Genomic DNA, 21,974 nt, shown 5'->3' on the forward strand with positions numbered 1-21,974 from the left:
GCAGGATAGGAGGGATGACAGTTATGTGGTTATCTCATCTCTTGCCCCAGCTGGGCAGATCTTTTTAGCGCTAGCTTCATTACCAAATCCTTCTCTTACATATAAGCATCCCCAGGAAAGAAATTTTTACGTGGATGTGAGAGCAGGCCAGACAGGGAGATATAAATATGTTAGCCACTACAGGAGGATGCGTAAGAAAGATTTGAGAACATCGTCCCATTCATTGCTCTCCTAGACACTTTCCTGACCTGACTGCCCCAGGGTCACCAGTTAGCAAGCTCAGCAGAACCAAGCCATTTGTCTTTCATGCACAAGCAAGGGACCACACCACAGCTGCACAGCCTGGGTGGGGAACGGCCCACTTGCCACAGCAACCAGGAGACGGCTGCAGCAAGGAGCATTAGATGGAGAAGGTAAAAAAGGCTTCCAGTCCCAGCAGAGCTGCAGGAAGGGCAGTCCACCAAAACCACCCACTAGGGACAAGCACATCAAGCTCCGGTATGATTTATGAAAACTGACTGGTTATATTCACCTGTTTGGTACCCTAAAAGAGCAGGTAACTCCTGGGCTCACTGCTATAATGCCCACACTGAGATACATCTCCCCACAGCCCACACACAGGACTCACCGCATGGAACAAGAAGAGACAGCAGCAGCGAGAGAAGCCCTGCTCCCACCACGGCCCAGGGAAAGTACCCAGTGCTGGAGCCTGGCCTGGGCTGTGCTACACACAAGAGACACAGCCCTCCTTCATCCTACCTAATGAGCTCCTTTAATAGATGAGGGGGCCAATGAGTTTTGTCAGGTGAGGCTGCAGGGATGCAAAGCAGGTGGGTTTGGAGGCTCTCTGGCCATGTCTTGCTGGGAGTCACCAGCTCCCTGGGCTTTCCTGTTTGTAGTTTGCTGCCCGCTTTACACAGGGACCATATCAGAAGCTAATGTCCCCCCTCACCATTGCCACTAGCCCTGAGCTGCCTTAATCCTTGCGGTTTGAAACAAATCTTATTGCTTTTGCTAAGGAGAGTTAGCACAGGCAAAGGTGAGTCCAAGCCAAATTCCTTGCCCTGTGGTCTCTCCTTGCCCAGGCCAGCTGGGAAGAGTGTGTTTATAAGGCATGGTGGTGTGTTTGCTTCTTTCTTCCTAGGGGACACCAATATAGTTGGGCACCTCAAGCAGCTTTTAATCTGTGAAGCAATATGTGGGATTTACGGAGAGGCTTAAGTAGCTGCCATACGGATGAGACTGGGAGTGTAACAATAGGACATGGGGGAACGGTTTCAAACTCAAAGAGGGTAGATTTAGATTGGATATCAGCAAGAAATTCTTTACTGTGAGGGTGGTGAGGCACTGGAACAGGTTGCCCAGGGAAGCTGTGGATGCCCCATGCCTGGAGGTGTTCAAGGCCAGGCTGGATGGGGCTTTGAGCAGCCTGGTCTAGTGGGAGGTGTCCCTGCCCACGGCAGGGGGGTTGGAACTAGATGATCTTTAAGGTCCCTTCCAACCCAAACCATTCTATGATTCTGTGAGAATGATTTGACCTTTTTTTACAGGGAGAGCTGCTATCCACATACTGCAAGAGCAACTAAAGCATGGAGGTGCCTTTTCTTTGGGGTCAGGAGCCGCAGAGCCCTGCCGGGTGCTGCAGTGCTTCCAGGCAGGCAGGGCCCCGGCAATCACCCACAGCAGAGCAGACATCTCCACCCCACCTCAGGAGCTGCTGAGCAGCCCAGGGGCTGCACAGCCCGGAGGAGTTGAGTCCTGCCCAACCTGTCCCCACTTGCCATGCCACTGCCTGTCCCCATGGCCACTGCCTGCCCTGTTGGCCAGCTGGCAGTGGGAAGGCCCCTCTCCTGGGAGGCCAAAGGCCAACTACATCTGCAGGCAATGGAGGGAGGCAAGACCATCATGCTATATTCCTTGTTCTGCTGAAAGGGCAAAACCTGCAGACTGCTCCACAGGGCAGGATCCAGGCTGTGACCTGGCCGTACATCTTATTTCTCCATCAGTACAAACAAGGACCTGGGCAGCGGGTCGTTGGTAGCAAGCTCCAATAAGACAACCTGCACTGTTGGGATCTGGGAGAACTTCAGTGTGTATGGGCTGACCTCAATGTGAGCGTGCAATTCCCCTTCATGCTACAGAGGGTTTTGCACACACCAAGATGGCAGGAAACTCTATGGCTTGTGTTACGGGCTTTTGATTCTCCTTTAGGTCCATTTTCAATGGAGATGTTTATCACCATCACGATCACCTGAATGAACCCAAACCCTGGGAGCACACAGGAGCATCTGGGAATGTCTGCCACGAAGAAGGGAATTAGAACAAAATGAGTTTCTTTTAATTTCTCTTCTGTTTTTCTCTTTGCACTCTGTAGAACTGACACATTCCTGACCATGTGTAAAGCCTGACATGAAGAACTTATGCCAATATAACATGTCCAATCATCAAGACTGTGCAAGCACCAGCCCTCATCCTTTCTCATGCTCAGGCTCCAAAAAATGCCTGCTCCAATATTTCTATATGGCCAGACTCAAATACATGTGCTGCTGCATAGCTGCTCCTACATGACCAATAACTGGGACTCCTTGGGCAGTAAAATGTAAGTCAAGTGGAGTAAGAAACTTTGGCCCTTCCACCTCCAGAAGAACTTGTTCCTGATTGGTCCTAAGGAACAGACCGACTCCATAGCCAAGAAAACAAAACCAGACACAGCACTCACTTTTCTTACTTTTTATATAAAATAGACATTTACATACATTTTCTTTTGCAGAGACTTCGAGCATAACTCCTGTACGTGAAATCTAGCCATAAATCCCACAGTGAAAAAAAGCAAAGACTTTGCAAATTCCTGCACCACTGACATACATCCAGCTGCTGCTAAGTGTGAATTTATTTTTTAAAGATTTCTAATCCACGGGCTGTTTTCTTGTGGTTGTTTGTTTGTTTGTTTTTTTAAAAAAAAAAGATATGCACAACTGATTAAAAAAAAAATTAGGTACAGAAATAAGAACCATATGAACAACAGGCAATGCAAACAACTCCCGCATGAGAGGAACACGCAGCGTGACATCCACTTCAGGCAAAAATTTCTACAGTAATACAGTTGTAGAAGCCATAACTTTTACAGAGGATACCACCGGGGGTATTTTCCAGAAGGAAAAATTTTCAGCAAGGCAGTACAAACATGGCGATGAACTTTTGCACAAAGTTATCGAGATTACCTGAAGCAACTTTGCCACATTAAAACACTAGTGAATGCCAAGCGCGCTTTTTTTTTTGCTTTTTCCATTTTCTTTTTTTTTTTTTTTTTTTTTTTTTTTTTGCTGCTGGGTTTAAATGTACATGAAAGCAAAATGGTGCATTTTGAAATTGCTGCAAGAGACTGAAGGTTGGGGAAAAAAAACCCTCTAAGGGCTAATTTTTTCCAAAGATTGTGCATAATTGCATATACGAAAGATAGAAATTGAGCACTTGGTCGACTTAATCACATACAGATTGAGGAGACTTAAGCATATACCAACTGCTTCACCGAGCTGGAGGGCAAGTGGGCCAAAAGATCATACAACTATATTCTAAATTGCCTAATTATTAAAATCAGAATGACAATTATCTTCTCTCACCAAATATTGTACACTGTATCTGGCCTGGTTTCTGTAACTGTTGAGAAGATTTCATAGTTTTTAGATAATTTTAGGGGCGTCCAGCCTCCCCTGCAAGTTAGGCTCTTTATTTTGGATTTTTTTTTTGACTTATACTTCTTCCACCCATGTGCCTGCGTGCACACACACCCCCCGCCCATCCCCGTCAAGATCTCAGGAATGAAGGCCATTTGCACTGCTGCATTCACTTACTGTTTGGCCAAAACAAGTTGCCTGCACATTTGTAAGGAAATCTAGTCCAAGGAGGCTCTGAGAGAGAGAAAATGCCCCCCACTGCATCATTTATCCCAGGGGATGGAAAAAGAATGGAAGCAAAGAACGCTGGACTTTAAATAAGCAATAAAATAAACCAAAACCCATCAGCTGAAAATATTATTCACAGGGAAAGGAAAAACCAACACAATTATTATGTTTTTCATTTAGGATTAAAATGCACAGCGAGTACACGAGAGTCCTGTCTAACCAGCTTTCCGTTAATTCTCCGCTTTAATATTGGTGAGCACTGAGGTTTAGCCAAAGCAACTTGGAGAGAGAGCGAACTCTCCCCCACCAGGTAGAGCTCCAGCCATTTATTAATTTGTAATCTCTGCTAACCATGCTGAGCACTGGAGTTGGCAGAAAACAATGTATTTATAAGTCATTATTTTAGAAGCTGTGCAATGCTAGAGAAAGAGGACATTTCCTATGATTAATCAGCATAATATCCAGTTTATCACAAGGTAAGTCGCTCTATTTATCTTCCACAATAGCATTCCATTTTGGTGGAGGTAACCCATTTCATATCATAGTCCATTCTTCTTCTTCGCCTGCAATAAACCTTTCACAAGATTAATGTCCTGAACGAACACAGCATTTCAGCACGGACGCCAACGAGACAGGGAGTCAAGCTCAACACTTTGCAAGGGTTTAACTGCTTCGGTAGCTTAGGGTCCGAATCGTCCTCCAAATATGCTGCCAGTTCGCAGACCGTCATCCTGCATAGACGGGGTATAAGGTGCTGGTTCAGGAAAGCAGGGTTCGTGACCGAGCCCTCTCTGTAACTACCATAAACCCAGCTCCAAAATGTGGAAGAGTTGGGTTTCGGCATTTAAACGTAATCCGGTTCAGCTGGGATTAAACTCCGTGGATATGCCACCTGCCTAATTCAGGCGAGTGGACGAACATAGGCTATGCCATCCAACCAAACCGCCCCCTCAGCGGGAGGATGGTCTCATCTTTCTACGGTATTCTGCAAGTAAGGCAGTGTTGCCAAAAAGGACAATCCTTCTCCAGGATCTGGGAGGGGGACACCCAAAGCTTTATTATACTTTTACACGTTCACCAGTTTTGGGAGGTCAAGGTGACTTTGATCAGGTTCTAGGACAAGAACAAGACAATCATTTGTACCAGGTCTCTCAGGAAAGACAAACTAAGCTTAAAAAACACAAAACGAAGTCATCCCCCTCACAAAGCATTGCTATAAAAAATACAACTTCTTTTATATTTGAAAAAATATGTTTCATTGGCCACAATTTAAAGCCACACTGTGGTGGGGCTTGTAGAATATATTGTATTTATTTAATATATCTTTATAAGACAAAGTTTATAGCTGATACACATTTTTAAATGAAACGTATCTCCCCCCACCCCTATCCCCCATCCTTCGGGTAGCTGTCAGGGCACTCTGCAGATGCCTGCTACGCCGGGGGCTTTGCATGACACTGCTGCTGGGGGGCTGCACCAAACACTGCTCTGCCAGACCCAAAACTCGCTGCCACGTGTCAGTACCGTAGGCAACCAGCCAGCCTGGGCACACGGCTTTGGTGAACGTGCCCCCAAAGACAGGCTCACCTTGGGGCAAGGCAGAGAGCTTTACGGTCCAGGTACCTCTGAATACCCCAGCAATGAAACACCTACAGCTCTGCAATGCACGGTGGGCAACCAACTGCTCTCGGAGACCCTTTAAGCTTCGGTTTCCCCATCCCATGGGATTCTGCTGGTGCTAACCCGCCTCCTTCCAGTGCCAGGGCTGTGCAAAGCCACTCCAAGCATGGCATCCATCAGAGCGCCTACACTGGGGATCTGCAGAAACATCAGGTCATCAAGTCCACCGTCATAAAAGTTGTGCGACAAGACAAGGGCTGCTGACCCAGCCCCAGGCCTTCAAACCCACCCTTGGCCCTGGAAAGGAAAGGGCTTTCACCCAGCCCAAGCTGGGTGAAAAAGGGAAAATTCACCAGCAAAAGACTTGCTTGGTCTTGGTCCCTGCTGCTTCCTTGGGACTAATGAAGCTGGTTCGAAGGGAGAGAACCCAGAAATGTGTGTCGCCAGCTTCTGCCCCTGATGCTCTCTCCTTGCCACCAACCTTAGGAGCTGGCCTCTGCCTAGCTGTAGCCACTGGCCAGTCTCCTTGGCCAGTGGGGACCAGTACCTCCCAAGTCCAGCCTTGTCTCAGTGGGCACACAAACGTGGCTCCAGTGGGTCCACAAGCCCTTGCAGGGCAGACACTTGTGCCCTCCTGGACTCCCTCTGAGCTCCAAATGCAGTTGGAGTCATGTTAATGATTTGTCAGTAATTTGACCACCAGGAGAGGCTAAACACTGAGCTTTTTAAATGAAGCTAGCGAAGGCACCAGCACAGGGCTGTCCGATCCCACTGAGAGAATTTGGAGCTTGCCGAGGTGCCAGGGACAACAACAACTAAGGCTGGGTGCCATGTGGGTCACTGCCACACAGGCTTTTCCTGACAGATATATATCAAGGCCTCACATACCTAATTTGAACTGTCCTTTACTAATAATGCCAAACCTTGGGCTGCTCTTCTGCAGGGACCAGCCACAATCAAGCTCAAATATAACAACTTTTATGGCGGTTTCCTGCTGCAAGAGGAACAAACTGATGACGTACCCTGATGTCCAAACGCAAAGGCAGTGGCACCAAGCACGATCCCACCAATGCTCGCTGTGAGCTGGTACAAACTCTGGTGGAAGCAGCAGAAGTGCCGTTACAGCAGCAGCAGTTTGGTCCAACGTGCTCTGCAGCCATTTGCTTTAGAGACATCCTCAGGGGGAGTTATTCAAGCACGCCTCGGTGGTCCTTCAGACCATACGAGTCACAATGCCCAGGCACCTGGCCAGCTGTGAAGAATACTGCCCAATTTGTATAAAACAGAGAAAATATATTAATTTTTTGATTATTATAAGTTAAATAAATAAAGCTCAAAAATAAAAGCCCCAATTCCGAAGAGAATTTTTCCCACCTCAGTATTTAAAAATATAGATTTATTACTGATCAGCTATAGGTCATTTTCTGTATCTTTCTGGGGAGGGGATGAGAACACTTTGACAAAGTGTTTTGTCAGTGTTATCACCATGACAAAAGGGCTTTGTCCCTGCACATCCATAAAAAAAGCCTCCTTTGTACCTTTCCAGCCTGGGAAATCTTCCCTAATCTCTCTGTGGCTTTACTTTACCTCCTCCTATATTGATCACTTTGGTTGTTTGTTTTTTGTTTTTTTTTTACTGGGGACTGGACAGGAGGACAAGTAATCCTAGAGCTTCCCATTGCCTTTGGATGCTTCCATTTTTTTCAGAGTAATAATTATTTGGCCCAGAAAGAGAGGGCAAAAGGTAAAGCCACATGATATATAACTATACTGACATCATGAACCTGAATTATTACAAAATTACTATCTTATGAGTAAAACATTCAGGTGAGGTTTTCCCTCAAAGGATCATTTGTCCTACTTGTAGAATCATCCTTCTAGGGTGATATTCAGATACTATTTTCCCTTTCTTTAGAATAATTTTCAAGTAATGTTTAAAGCTGCAAAAGTGGCCACGATTTCCTCAGCATTAACCCCTTGAAACCTTTTTATGTGACCATTATGACCATCTTTCCTGGTTCAGAAGGACCTGGCAGCACTTGCAATGAAGCCCATCAGTGGTACTTTACATGGACGAGGTGAGCCTATGTTGAGTAACAGAAGGTGCTACTTCACCCTCGCTGCAATGGATGCGTGCTTTGTCTCCACAGTTTCCCCAGTGACAACCAAGATATTGAAGGTACGTGTCCCACCCACACTCCCGGTGTGATTAAAATGGGTTCAGCCTAAACATAAATCTTGATTAAAGGAAGGTTTTCATTCATTCTTCAGCATGTCCCACAGGAGCTGAGTGTCTCCTGTAACTTTGGTCAAACATAAGCATGCATTCAAAATTTGCCTTCCGTAATTCTGAATCCTATCAAAGTTCCTTCAGCATCACCATCACTTTGAGCAATAGGCTTCCACCATACTTTTCTCCAAGGGGCATGAGTTTCTTTCCACTGGTGATGGAATGCTATGTTTGGTCTTTCTCCTGGACTTCCTGAAACCGTTTCTCCAAGCGATCCAGTTTGGCCAGATTCTCTTTCAGCAACTTGCTGTTTGGAACCAGCTGTAAGGCTTTCTCATAGTAGCCACGAGCAGTGATGTAGCTTCCCTACAAAGAAAATGAGTGACAGATCTCATTTGCATTTCCTGACATAGAAAGTGCATTCCTTGGGAATGGTGAAGACTGTAATACAAAGGGAAAAGAGTTTATAAACCTTGACATTGTTAGATAACAGGAATATTTCTGCATTATGAGATGGATCATCGAGTGTCATTAGCCTAAATTTGATCAAATACACATGGCAAGAAGTAGATTTATATTTTTCTGTTACGTTGTAACAGAAGAGTTAATTTTACTTGATGATAGGACAGCTCAAGGACACAATGTGACTCTTTTAAGAGTCACACAATGTGACTCTTTTAAGACCCAAATCATAATGATATGCTAAAGTATTCAAAAAGATAAGCAAACACAAGGTGGGCTGTCTATTTCCATAAATTCATGCCAGTATTCTGCATTAGACGTCTTTATTAAATTAATTAGGCAGAGAGGAATCTTAAAAGTCGACTCACGGTGACATTTTTTAAGGTAGGTCAACAGTTGAAACCGGAAAACTTTAGAGATGGGCAGGTTGCTCCTTGCAGCCTGCCCTCTTACAAATATGGGATTTGCATTATAGGATACATATTCCCAAGCAACCTGATGAGGACAGACTTTTCTCCTTTTTGGATAAATATGCCAGGGACACTCACTGTTCACAAACATGCAGCTCTTGGCAGCCTGAAACAAATATAGCTTTCTGCCCTGAGTAGTTGTCTCTGCTTTTGACAGCTTAAGGTAAAGAAAGATTGTCATTACCTTGATGTGCTCAATGCCTCCCATATTCATCCAGGCCTGCGCTTGGTCTGGGTTGAGCTCCACAGCCCGTTTATAGCTCTACATAAATATGAAACGTTTTTAGGTTAAGAGTCTCAGTCTTCAGACAAAAGCACTGCTTGAGGGGAACAAGAAACGAAGTTTCCTCTCCCCCTGAATCCATTTAAAATATAATTTCAAATTCGTCTCATATACAATGCACAAACTGAACTTCAGTTTCTTTACAGCAGAGGTGACATAACATACTGCTTCACCGCTGAGCTCATCTCACAGGTTTTCCCTGCCCACGGCACCGCATGAGGAGCCAGACCAACCCCTGTGATCCTCTCCCTGGCACTCTGCGCCACTGGCGTCTCCTGCACATCAGGGTCATTTCCCTGGGCAGATGCCTGCCACCCACAAGCCATGCGTGGGCTGTGAAGCTCCTTACCTGCAAGGCTTTAATTTGGAGCTGCTACAGCCACCTGCATGGAGGTTTTACAAGGACCTGAGGGCAGTCATAGAATTACAGAATGGTCCGGGTTTAGAAGGGACCTTAAAGATCATCTAGTTCCAACCCCCCTGCCATGGGCAGGGACACCTCCCACTAGACCAGGCTGCTCAAAGCCCCATCCAGCCTGGCCTTGAACACTTCCAGGGATGGGGCCTCCACAACTTCCCTGGGCAACCTGTTCCAGTGCCTCACCACCCTCACAGTAATGAATTTCTTCCTGATATCTAATCTAAGTCTACCCTCTTCCAGTGTAAAACCATTACCCCTCGTGGTCCTATCACTACACTAGAGTCCTATCTCTCCCCACTGCTTCTGCCACTGTGCGTGGGAGAAGAAGCAACGAGGACCTTCAGGACTCTGTCAAACAGCACCATTTTCATGGTGTCACAACAGGAAAAGATTCAAATCAGGATTAGACACCTCTGGGGACATTGAGAATATTCAGAACTGTCCCAGTAATGATATTCTGTGTGATATTTAATGCTAACATAATTTCTGAGCTATCAAGCCTCCTGCTCCACCACATAAGCCAATCTCTCAGCTATTAGGTAATGAGGTGAGATATAACAATGTAGTGGGCTCTCACAGGTCACCAAGCTTCCAGCTGTGCCTCATGGAGTCGGCCATAACCAGCAAGAGTGGCTGGGGCTGGATGGACCAAGGGTCTGGTCAATGAGAAGAGGCCTAGCTTCCTCCATAATCCCACCATGACTCTGTACTTAACCTCTTAGAGCAGGGAGCTGTATTTTCACCCAGGAATGAGGAAAAAAGTTGCAAGTAAATCTGGCAAAGTTAGCTGCCCCATAGCTGTATCTGTACTGCTGGTGAACTGCTGAGCTCCCACAGCCAACAGCCAGGGTGCATGCACCAGGGAGTATTAGATGAGATGAGCTGACTCTACCTTTTAAACTACAAAACTATCCATAGGGCTTAGAGCAGTCATACCTCGAAAGCCTTGTCAAGGAGATTCTGCTCTCTTAGCTGGTTTCCTTTAGTGAAAAAGAGCTCCGATATGACTTTTGGATCCTTTGGTTTTAGCTGAAGAGCTTTTTCTATAGCTTCAAGTGCCTGTGAAAAAGCAGGAGGACATTATGGTACTGTATTCTGAGCCTTTCCACTTCTCATGCTCTCCTCACCACAAGGGCCTCCCAGCATAATAGTCATCTTCCTCCTCCCCTTTTTTGTCCCACAGTGCTAACACATGTGTAAATGAGTTTTTTAGATGCCTGTGGCAGTGGGTCTGACAGCAGAAGGAGCAGTAAGCAGTAAGAAAACCACACTTCCTAGCTTCAGTCCCAGTACCTAGATAAATAGAAGGTTTTAGCGAAAAAATAAATCTACTGGATGTGCACTAAGGCATGTGGCTTGTCTCTGGAGAGATGGAACGTAAAATTCAACTTGAGCTGTCTGTGTGAGCCCTCGGGACAAGGCTGCCCCATGGCCATGGTACCTTGACATAGTGCTCCTGCTTGCTGTAGATGGCTGACAGAAGACGGTAGCACTCCAGACACTCTGCATCCTCATTGAGTATATGGTTTGTCATCTTTTCAGCTTCCTTCGTCCGCCCCATCATTGCTAAAACCTGAGCCTGTGGAGCCACATTATAAAGGGTTACGATCATAAAAAACCTCAGCCCTCTTATAATACATGATGCTGCACCCAGCAGCTGGTGCTGGGCTCCTGCTTCTCCTGCTGGTGGTGTTAAGAGGCACCTCAAGGAAAGGCAGGAGGATTAACCCTTCCTAGCAAGAGGCAGGTCAGATTTTCTATATGCCATGTCCTGCTCAGCTGAAAGGCAGTGGCTGAGACACGGGTCTGAGGTCTGGAGTGGTGAGGAGGAAACAAGGATAGGAGAGATGGTCGCTGGATGGCTGGCGTGGAGGTAGAACCAAGCTCTGAGCCTTGCGCAACATTCACACTAACACAGCCATCCCGCTCCGCTTGTGTGGCCCTGCCCTGGCCGAGCTCACCCCGCACTCACCAGCGCCAGTCGGATCTCTTTGTTTGAAGGCTGCAGTGATGCGGCTTCTCTGTAAACCTGCAACGCTTCTTCATACCGCCCCGTGTTGTAATACAGAGCCCCCAGCGGGGACAGGACTTCAGCCTTCCGGGATACCTTCAGTGCCCTGGAATTTGGTAAAAAGAGATGCTTCCAGGTGGTGCACGGACCAAAGCGGAACACCGAGGTGTGGCCTGCAGTTGGATGGAGCAGCGAAGCTCTGACCTGTGCATGGCACGTTCATCCCACCCCGGGGAGGACAAATTTAATATCACGGGGAGGGATGAGCGTGCTCACAGCAGCAATCCCTTTGGCCACCTGAGAAGGAGAGAGGGGCACCTCCAAAGCAAACGTGAGCATGCAGCAGGGGTGGGGATGGCTGACGCTGGCAGAGCCCAGGGAGCGTGAGCACAAATCAGGATGCCAAAAAGGAGGCAAAAACTCCCAGACAGTCCACCCTGCTACATACTGGGAGTCAGAGCCTGCCTACTGGCACATTGCTGGGAAGGGCTTTGAATTCCTGATAGTGCCAAGGGTTTGGTGCTAGGCTGTGTGGCAGTTATAGCTGCTACTGCTGCTAACAACCTGCTCATGCCACTGAGAAACCTGCGGCTTTGCTGTTAGAGCGTCCCCCAGCCAAAAGCAGCACTGTGTCCATGCTGGGGGCTTGGGAAGTCAACGCTGCCTGAGTCCATGCTGCCTCTCAAAGCATTCCCCAAAAATAGCCAAATAAGCAACGGTAAACCTGGTTTCAAAAAGATGGAGAAGGAATGGGGGAAACACCAAACATGCACCGACAGATTCATGAATTAGAGGTGCTTCAGAGAGACAAGCTGTACAGGGGGAGGAAGGAAACCTCTGTTTCCCCATCCCAAATTCTTACCGCTTGTACCACGCTTCGGCCTCTTTGTTCTGCCCCAGGGAGCGGTGAAGCCTGCCCAGGTTCACCATGGCCACGTGGTGAGCGGGGCTCAGGCGGATGGCCTGCCTGTAGTGGGACACAGCTCGCTCCGGAGCGCCTGGAGAGGAGAACAACCATTAAACTGCTGCCTCAGAAAGACCCCATCTCAAATTCAGCACGCAGTAATGCTCCAGGTGTTCTTTCAGCTATTGTTTTTTTTTCGGGGGGGGGGGGGGGGGGGGGAACCCTTTTGATAAAGAAATCCTGCCTCAGCCTTTCTAGAGATTAAAAAGTAGCTGTCCAAATTAGGATTTAAGCTCCAGTATCCAGAGATGATCCTGAGAAATAGATTCTTCTGGGGTGGATTTTTGCAAGTCGAGGGTACAGTCATCAGAAGAAGACTGCTGACTGAAAGCACCCTTCTACCATGCTGCAAGGGACACTCATCACCCCCCTCTTCTTAAAGACAAAGCCCACCCCAGAGAGGGGGCTGCAGAGCACGTACCACCTCCCAGGAGAGCATCCTTCCACCCTGGCCCACTGGAGACAGGGAGAACAAGCCACCCAGTATTCCCCACAACCCCTGCACAACTGCAAATGGTTTCAGCTCTTTCCAGACAGAGACTACTCCCTCCATCTTTGCTGCGCTGGATCTGCTCAGCCTCCGCGCACTGCTCAACAGGAATGGGGGTAGCTGCCAGTGACCAGCTAATTCCCATCTCCGGGCAGTAAATCCCAGCCCAGAGGTGCCCACGTGTCTCTTTTGGAGCAGGTAAGCACCGTCCCTGTGTTGTGGAGGAGCCATTGGGTGGCACTGCTTCGCTGTGCGAATACACCTACCAGCGCAAGGTCCCGCAGTCCATGACATCACTCAGCACCACAACAAAATACAACACCGTGCAAGAAGAAAGGTGCCAGACCACCACCCCCAAAGCCTAAAGTTCTATTTCTAATAGTGTATTTTTATTTAGCTAAATAATGGCTTTCCTCAACAAGGATCTTGCAGTGCTTTCCTCAGGCAGAGCCTGCTGACAACCAGCTAAATAAATTAATGGGGCACAGTATAAAGTTCCAGCATTTCAGCAACATGAATATCGTATTTTTAACCCCAGTGCTCGTTTAATTGGTTTCTAGACTCTAGACCAGATAATCTCCTGATGAAAACCAATACTCACGGATCTTTGTCCACCAACAAAGCTTTTGAGTACTGGCATTTTTTAAGCCAAATCACTTCACAATGTATTTAATTCCATTTCTAGCTGGAAAGCAGAACTTGAAAACAGCCTGTGCGTGTTGGGGCACTAAACTTGCTGCTGTGGGAATTTCATTTTCATAGCTTTTCGGATCTAGTTTGGTTTTCCTGAGACTACCTATGCGACATAAAAGTAACATTGACACTTCTCAGCATCTCCTTTACAGGAGAGAGGAGGAACATCTGTAGGGAGATGTAGAAGCACCTAAGATTCACCCAGGGCCAACGATGTCTCTTTCAGGGCAAGACTTTTTCAAAACATCCAGCAGCAGCCTCAATCTTCTCTCACCGCTGAGCAGGCAGATGTTTTTTGCGAATCTCCTTACAAACCATCCTGGGAGGCAGCTGGGTGCGCACCTCAGTGCCTGAGTCAGCCAGTGCCTCCCCTGCTCCACAGGCGGCGGTGACAGGCATCGTTAAGGGAGACACGCTGAGTGTCTATGACCACTGCAGAGCTGTCTAGAGCTATGGCTCCCCAGAGCTGACACTTGCCGGAGGCTTCTTGCACCAAATCCTGCACGTTAATTGGAGTGGTGCTTCGCAGCATCCCCCTGCACCCGCTGGGGAACAGCACAGTCTGTGACGGGCTTGCTACCAGCCACTTCCTTCACGCCTTGTCATGTCTCCAGGAGGGTTATTTACACATCATGCCCGAAGGATCGAAAGTCAGTGGGTTGGTTTTTTCCCTGTTGCTTGTGTGTAGGGAAGTGTAGGAGTAAACCAGGAAAAGTTACCTTTGACTTTGGCAGAATACACAAGCGCAAAAAATAGAAAGTGCACTGCACTGCATTTGAACCACAGCTTTTGGCAGGAATAGGGTGGTTTACCTGGGTTGGGAAGCAAAGATGAGTACAACATCAAGAGCGAAATTACCGAGGAATTTTTATCATCTGCAAGCCTGAATTTTGCCAGGGCACAAATTCAGAACCTCAACCTCTGTCGCTAATGCCACGATGCTTTTTTTGGTTACGAATACTCCTTTTGGCTTCTTATTTATTTCGCACTGGTACTACAGAAGAGTGATGGCTGAGCATCAGCTCAGGAGTAGGACAGCCAGCTGCAGACTGATGGACACCATTGTCCTTTCTTCGCAAGCACCACTGGAGCCAGGCACAGTGTGAAAGGGGCAGAGTGGGTAGCAACCACACACTTTTAAGCCTACAATATTTCATCGCTGAGTCTCAGCTCTGTTCTGGAGGGACCGGAGTGTGACAGTAGTTTGGTTTCCACTAGTCATTTGTCAAACTTGGCCTTGCTTATAAAGCTGTCAATAAAAGGCGGCGATTGCAGTGGCATTTTTTGTTGTTGTTATGTGGATGCCAGGAAGTGCCTGAGTCCAGGGAAGTTGGATGGGAACCAGGAGCCCAGAAAATAAAGGCTTTGGATGTCATTATGGAGCTCCTGAGAAATCATTTCACTCCACAGCATCCTAGGTTTTGTTTTCACAGATGATTGTGGCTTAAAAGCCATGTTTGTTTTTATAGTGGCTGCACTCAACCTTTACAGTCAAAGAGCTGCTTTGTCACCAAGTAGAGCTGCAAGCGCTCCAAAGACCATGACGATCCACTTGTGTGCCTGGGATTTGGCTTGATGGGGCCATGCTTTCCTGGAGAAATGGCAGTATTGTCAGGGTGCTGCCCAGCTCAAATTGAAGACGACAACTGCCTGTGCAAAGATGGTGAGAAACACTGAAGGAACCAGCCGGGCTGAATGCCACTGCCGCGCAGTGCCTGCATTGATTACAAATTTCAGTACGCTGTGCCATCTCAGCAGCGCGGGGATATTTATTTCCAAGCTACAGTGGAGGCACATGTATTGCTTCGGAAGCTTTTGACACCCTTTTAGATGTGTACTGGTGAATAAAACAAATCAATGCAAATAAGGCACAGAGGGAAAAAATCCCTTGCGCCTTCTCACTTACCGGTATCAACCAAGAAAACACCGTAGTTGTTATGCAGATCGGAGCTCTCTGGACAATTCTCTATGCCAGCCTTATAGACCTCCTCCGCTTCCTTAAGCCGTTCCTTAAAAGAGAAGGAGATTTCTTAGCCGTGGCAGAAAGGGTGTCAGCACCATTTGCCGTATACCTGCATTTTGTGACAACTCCCTTCCTGCTCGGGGAGCTCGGGGTGCCAGCCCACCCCGTCTTCCAGGTAGCCAAAATTTTACCCCATGGCATAGATGCGATGCAGCTGCCGTCTGGTACCCCAGAGCAATTCAGAGAGCTTTCCCCCCCATACATTCCCAATTGGAGCTACCTGTGAAACAAAAATGACAGCTGGAAAAGGCGGCTTGTGTGCAACATCAGCGAGCCCCAGCTGGGCATGCATTCAGCCGGGAAACGCAGAGTGATGGGGATTGTGGTGGTTCTAGTGAGAAGTATCTGTCATCTGGGAGCTGATATATTTTAATTTATTTGTTTAATGAGCATCTCGCTGGCTTACTTTTACCCTCCGGAGCTCTGCTGTTCGTTTCCTATGCAGCAGGGAAAATACAAGGAATGAAAGCTTGGCATGCATGACGGCTGGGGGACGGGGAGCTCATGTAGGGGGATGAGGGAAGCTGGAGGAGGATGGGGGCAATGAAAGAGTGGGGAAAATCTGACAGATACAGATTAAAACCAGGCATTGTTAACATGTGAGATGTAGCTCACTGGGACCGACGGGACGTGCCACTGTGCTGATTCCCACATGCGCTGAGCCCTTACATTCTGCATAGATTTCAAGGAGGTTCATTGGTGCTGAGGGTTTCTGGAAAATACAGATCTTTCCTTTGGGGACACCCTGCCTACGGAAAGTGTCCCACTGGCTGGGTTCTGTCTAGACTGAGCTACGGGCAGCCCGGTCCTGAAACAAAAATAAGGTGCCTTGTTTGCATCGAACAGCAACTTAATAAGGTTTCCATTTCCCTCCAGCCAGGCGGTGCATGCCCGCTGCTGCATGCTCGCTAGTTTGGCTTCTCACTGTCTTCCTTCCCCCCTAACCTCGGAGCCTTGCTGTTGGGTGTATTTATGGAAGGAAGCTGTGCACGGCATGGCGCAGAGGGGTGTCAGGCATGCCTCCAGCACCAAAGACACTTTTTCCAACTCTTCCCCTTCCGCAGAGAGGCATAACCCTACGGCGACAAACCCCACGGCCTCCTGACGATGCTCCCAAGCGAAAGCAGCTGCCTGGGTCTCCACTGAGGAAGGCCTGGAGCCACCAAGCTGAAATGAAAGGTGGGTCCATTCCCAGCTGTGGACCCTCCTCCCCTCAAGTCCTGCAAATCCCGGAGCCTCCAGGGCTTTCTCTGGATTTAAAAGGTGCACTCGATGGCAGCTTTTGTTCTGTATCTGCTTAAATGTGTGGACTCCTTTCTCACCTCCTATTTCAGAGCTGGAGAGGTGGAATTAAACGCATTGGAAGACTATGACTTGATGAAAGCACAAGGTTTGTTGTGGTTAAGTACTTTCACATTTACATGATAAAGGTCAGCCAACAGAAAAGATAGTGTGTGATAAAACACAGAAACACATTTTTTAAAAGTGCTTGAGTTTGTACATTTTGGATATATTTACGTGAATTGGACATCATTATCCTGCGGGGTCAGCAAAAGTGTAGTGATCGTCAGAACTGACTAAAATGAAGAGCAATTTTTTGAGAAAGCATCTGTGTCACCGAGACATTAACAAGCATATTTTCAAAGTTTTCTGTATTAATGCCTTTTCCTCTAAGTTTAATTTTCAGCCAAGGAATGTGGCTTTGTGTGCACGTATGTCAGTTTTCTTCGTTTTACTTACTGATCATAAACCCGATCTTCAAAGCCAGGAAGGGCTGTGTTAAACTGGATTAGCAGTGCCCCATGTCAAAACATTCACACTCACCAATACTGAGCAATTTCAGCATTTTTATCATGGTTGCTTTTTTGGCACCCAACATCCTGACCCTGCATGCCTCAGGCTCAGCGCAGAGTCTGGGATGATTTCTCTAACAAAGTGTTTGCAATAAGCATAGTCAGAAATTGGGAAGGGTGGGCCCAGCTTTTTGTGCCAGAGCTTTCTCCGCCAGAGCTTTCTCCCTCACAGCCTCTCCTTTTCTCGGGAGAAACGCTCCAAGTTCATCAAGGCTTGATTCTCATTAACACTTAATAATGCCACTCCCAGGCCTTCATGAAACATTCATCAACCTCACAAAATTCAGAAGATTGGCTTAAAAAATGTATGAGATTTTTATGATATTAAAAAAATTATGCATGTGAGAATCTCTCAGTTGAACTCCAGGGTTTTTAAGTCTGGGGGTTTTTTTTATGGCTCAGTTTTTCAGTCTGGTTATGCCTGAGTAGGCTCTCCTCTGCAGCTGAGCAGGAGAAAAAGTTTCTTCTTAGTGTAGGCTGATATTATGCCATACACACACAAAAAAATCACGTGAATCCAGAAACTAGGGCCTGAAAAGAGCCACGAAGTAGCACGAGATGGCTGATGAAACTCTAAGGGCTGGGAAGAAGGCACTGTCAAAGCGCATCAGAGCAAATCCTGGGGAAGCAGTGCTAGAGGAATGGTGTGGGAACGGCAAACAAAAATGTTTGATTTCTGATATTAGCACCACTGCAGTGATCATGGAAAACAAGGAAAACAACAATACATTGTGACCAAGTTATGATACCAAGCAGAAAGAGCAGCAAGAAGGGCAAGCATTTATAAAAGGCGTAAACAAGCCAAACTTTTATACAATGTGGCGGTGTTTTTTTCTTTGTCAGCTCTGGCTTCAGAACCAACTACCAAGGAGAGAAGAGGGCAATCACATAGAGTTACAGGCTAATTCCCCGGCACATGAGACATTCCTCTGAGGAGCATTTTTTACAACTGTGGGAGGAAAGGACCCATCAGCCCTATTTCAGATTCACCACCTTTAAAACAGGGGGGAACATGCAGTGTGGGACCGACGAAGGCAATCCCCATACTACTTCACTGAGCTGCTTCCACAAGTTTCCCTCCTTCTTAGCCTTAGTGCAAAGCTGGAGGAGCTGCAGTTTGCCACGGGCACGGTCACCTCGTGAGTTATTTTAATGTGCCGCGTCTGGCATTTCAGCCCCTTTCTACCACATCCCAGCAAGAGGGAACCATTTTGGGCTCCCTTTCCCAAAGCTCCACAGCGATGCTGTCTCTGCAACCCACTGCATACTGCCTGGCATCACAGATACCCCAACAGCTGTGGGCCGCAAGTCAACAGAAAAACAGGTTTTTAACTTTCAGCCATTTTGGAAACTATTGCTTGGACAAAGAGGAAAACTCCAGAGTGAAAAATGGGGTCCTGTCATCATCCTTTGGGCTGAAGATGCCAAAATTTCTGCCTGTACTCTTTCAGGAAGCACACAGAGTAAGGGTGTGATTCTGCAGCCCACGGCCACAGACAGCAGCATGTATTTATAGGACAGCCCCCACCATGGTCACTAGGATGGGTGTGCGAGGCAGGAGCTGCACGACCAGGTCGTCATCTGCTGTGGCTGAACAGGAGAAGGTGTTAAAAGCCTGCAGGAAATCACTGTTGTCCGAGGAAACTGTACTATCTATGTGTTTTCCCTACCGCTTACTCAAGTCACAAGAGGATGAACAATCTACACGTACAAGTAGATGAATTATTGCTGGACTTACTAACGGTGTTTGCTTTGGGCAGAAGGCCTCGGGACTCTATAATGGTTTTATTTCTCTGCTGACCTTACAATCGATGGTTCTAATTACTAATTTCAATTAATATTAAAACCAGGTATTACTGCACAGGACTCATTTCCTATACTTGCAGGAGACTCTTCATTGACAGGCTTATTCAAAACACAGTTCCCATTCAATAAGGTTCTTCTTTCAATTCAAACGCTATATTTCTAGGTTCCTGCAGCTGATATTGATAATATTCAAATATTTGAAAGTCACTTAAAAGGGAAAATAAAATAGCACACCTTTCAGTAACCCATATGTATCATAAGTGAATTTTGCAGAGTACCTACATCATTAAAGAAGCCTAAACCAGAACAAGACCTTTGCTTATAGTTTTGCTGAAATTTATCCACTTCCCTTACAGAGAGAAGATTTCCCTAACCAGGTTAATGGAAACAGTGAAAGACTGGCTTTTTGCTTTGTCTGTATTTGCATTCGGCAACCTTTTAAGAAAGCTTTAGCACCCCGTGCTACAGAACAGTTAGATCTGAAACTTGGGGGAGAAAAAAAAAGTTTTGAAAAGGCTTGCGGAAGTGTGCTGGAGCTGTGCCGTTATGAAGACCTCATCACCCACCCCCATAGCCCCAGAATGGGGCCATGGGTTGTAGCTGCAGTCTGTGGGAGCACCGCCCGAAGCACAGCATCCCTCATCTGCTGCTGCAGACATGGTGAAAAGCAGGGCTCGGTGCTCTCGAGGTGAGCACCCGCGCTTTGTGGCTTCTTCTGAACTCAAGCATTTTGTGCCTCAATTTCCCTCTTCCTCCACGGGGACAATATTTCACCTCACAGGGACCTTGTAGAAATAAATCACCTAACTACAGAGAGTAGGGAAGGTAATGAGCACGGGGAACAAGCCCGAGAGGAAATGACTAATCCTGCCTCCAGAGCGCAGCCTGGGCCGTGCGCAGTAAATAAGGCCTTGGGGCGCATATTGAACAATGAGGTTAAATAAAATATTGAACAGCTGCTCATTAAGAGCGACATAAAGCTAGCGAGCCTTCCCACCTCCTGTACGTGATCATCTACCACGGTAATTAAGGGCCGTATCCCAATGCGTGCATGCAAGGGGCAGAATTCGGGCTGCAGAGGCCACCTGGTTTCTGACATTTCCTAGCTTTGGAGTGATTTATTATGAAATCTCAAGGTTACCCACGTAGGCGTGTGTGTCTGAGGGGGAAGCGCTCGCCTATTCTGCTGTCACAACATTCAAGGTGCGATGCATTAAGACTCCACCATATACGCGGGGAGCTGCAGGGAGGATATTTACTCACAGCTTCAACAGCGATTTAATTCAGAGCCACATCATGTGGGTGTAATCACTCACTGCGAACAAGTTGCCTCCTATCCTGAAAAAAGTCACCCTTAAAGCAGCCTGAGAGCTCTCTGCAGACAGCCGCGGACCCACGCCTGCCACCGCACGCGTGCGAGGCGAGGATGCTCCACGGGGATGCGCAGGAGGTGTTGCGGCTGCGGCAGCAGCGCGTACGCACATGCGCAGAAGGCACGAGAGCTCAAGCGGTGCCTGGTACCTGTTCGGCTAGCAGCGAGGCCAGGCTTGAGTAAGCATCTGCGAACTCTGGACCATACTTAATGGAGTCCCGCAGTAAGATTACAGCTTCTTCCTTCTTCCCTTGGGATCTGCAGGACAGGGAAGGAGGGGAAAAAAGAAAGAAACGTTCCTGTAAGCACATGTTGAGGTCATCCCACTGATTAACTTTAAAGAGACGTGAAAGCCCCCGGCTTGACCTTTTCAACAAGGACTAAATGATTCACTCATGCCTCCTCTCCGCGGTGTGCGTGTCCAGTATCTCCTCGGCCCATCGCTGTTTCCATATGTTATTCTCAGGAGTTGGGAAGACACAGGCTTTAATGAATCTGCCATTTAGTCTGCTATTCAGGCAATCGTCATACTGAGCACTACTCAATGATCCCAGTGAAGACAAACACCCCCAAAACAGTGCATTCCTCAACCCTGCACACTGAAGAGCAAAAAAGTATTTTATTTTGGCTATCAGGCGAGCAGTGCGGGCCACATGCTCTGTCTGCTGAGACATAACCACTAGATTTTGTAAACTTCTCCAGTCCTACTGTACACCTCCTCTCAATATTTCTCTTTATGACAAATACAGCAAATTCTGCCCCATTCATCTCATCAGGAACTAAAGATACAAGAAGGACAAGATAGAAAAAGTGTCTCCGGGCATGAAGTACTGAACAAGACCCTCCTAGCGATGTCCTTGGGAAGTCACATGCCCTGCAGGAAGGGATGCTGTTGGGGTAACACCGGGTTTGCAGTCAGCTTCTGGAGGTCTGGCTCCAGTCATGTCTCTGGGGCACTGACTGACCTGGGAACAGGACACTTGCTCTCACCACCCCTGCTCTCACATCAGCAGGGTGGAGACACCAAAACATTTGCCTTTCCTTAAAAATACCCACAGAGTCTTTGCATGTTCCTAGACGAGTGCTGTTATAGATCCACTTATGACTCAGTTAAATTAATACTTTGAAATTAAAATATTGCTAAGTGCCTGGGATTTCTAAATAATTCCTTAGCAAGTCGACCATTAGGCTAGAGGAGTCTGTTCTTCCGATCCTAAGGGATATGAACAGAGATAGCTGTGAGATGGCTATGCTGATGAGCTAGGTTTTTTTCCAGCATTGCTCTGCATTTATTGCCATGGAAATCAGAAAAGGCTTCCCCAAACAAAAATCTAAGGATGTTTATTTATTTGAGCTACAATTTCTTCAGTATTG

General features: G+C 47.2%; 1 protein-coding gene across 2 annotated transcripts in view; it reads right to left on the reverse strand.

Moving 5' to 3' along the window:
* Positions 1 to 2,715: 2,715 nt before the first annotated feature.
* Positions 2,716 to 21,974, reverse strand: part of TMTC1 (transmembrane O-mannosyltransferase targeting cadherins 1) — a 151,293-nt gene continuing 132,034 nt past the window's right edge. For both annotated transcript variants that reach the window (XM_054207465.1, XM_054207460.1), the window contains 8 exons: positions 20,750 to 20,858; positions 15,453 to 15,555; positions 12,262 to 12,397; positions 11,361 to 11,505; positions 10,830 to 10,967; positions 10,325 to 10,447; positions 8,869 to 8,946; positions 2,716 to 8,118 (listed from right to left, as the gene is read on the reverse strand). In XM_054207465.1, the coding sequence (XP_054063440.1) occupies positions 7,978 to 8,118; positions 8,869 to 8,946; positions 10,325 to 10,447; positions 10,830 to 10,967; positions 11,361 to 11,505; positions 12,262 to 12,397; positions 15,453 to 15,555; positions 20,750 to 20,858 (973 nt within the window). In that variant the 3' untranslated portion in view covers positions 2,716 to 7,977. The remainder of the gene's footprint in view (positions 8,119 to 8,868; positions 8,947 to 10,324; positions 10,448 to 10,829; positions 10,968 to 11,360; positions 11,506 to 12,261; positions 12,398 to 15,452; positions 15,556 to 20,749; positions 20,859 to 21,974) is intronic.

Source organism: Rissa tridactyla, chromosome 1 (assembly GCF_028500815.1).
Source record: "Rissa tridactyla isolate bRisTri1 chromosome 1, bRisTri1.patW.cur.20221130, whole genome shotgun sequence".
NCBI lineage: Eukaryota > Metazoa > Chordata > Aves > Charadriiformes > Laridae > Rissa > Rissa tridactyla.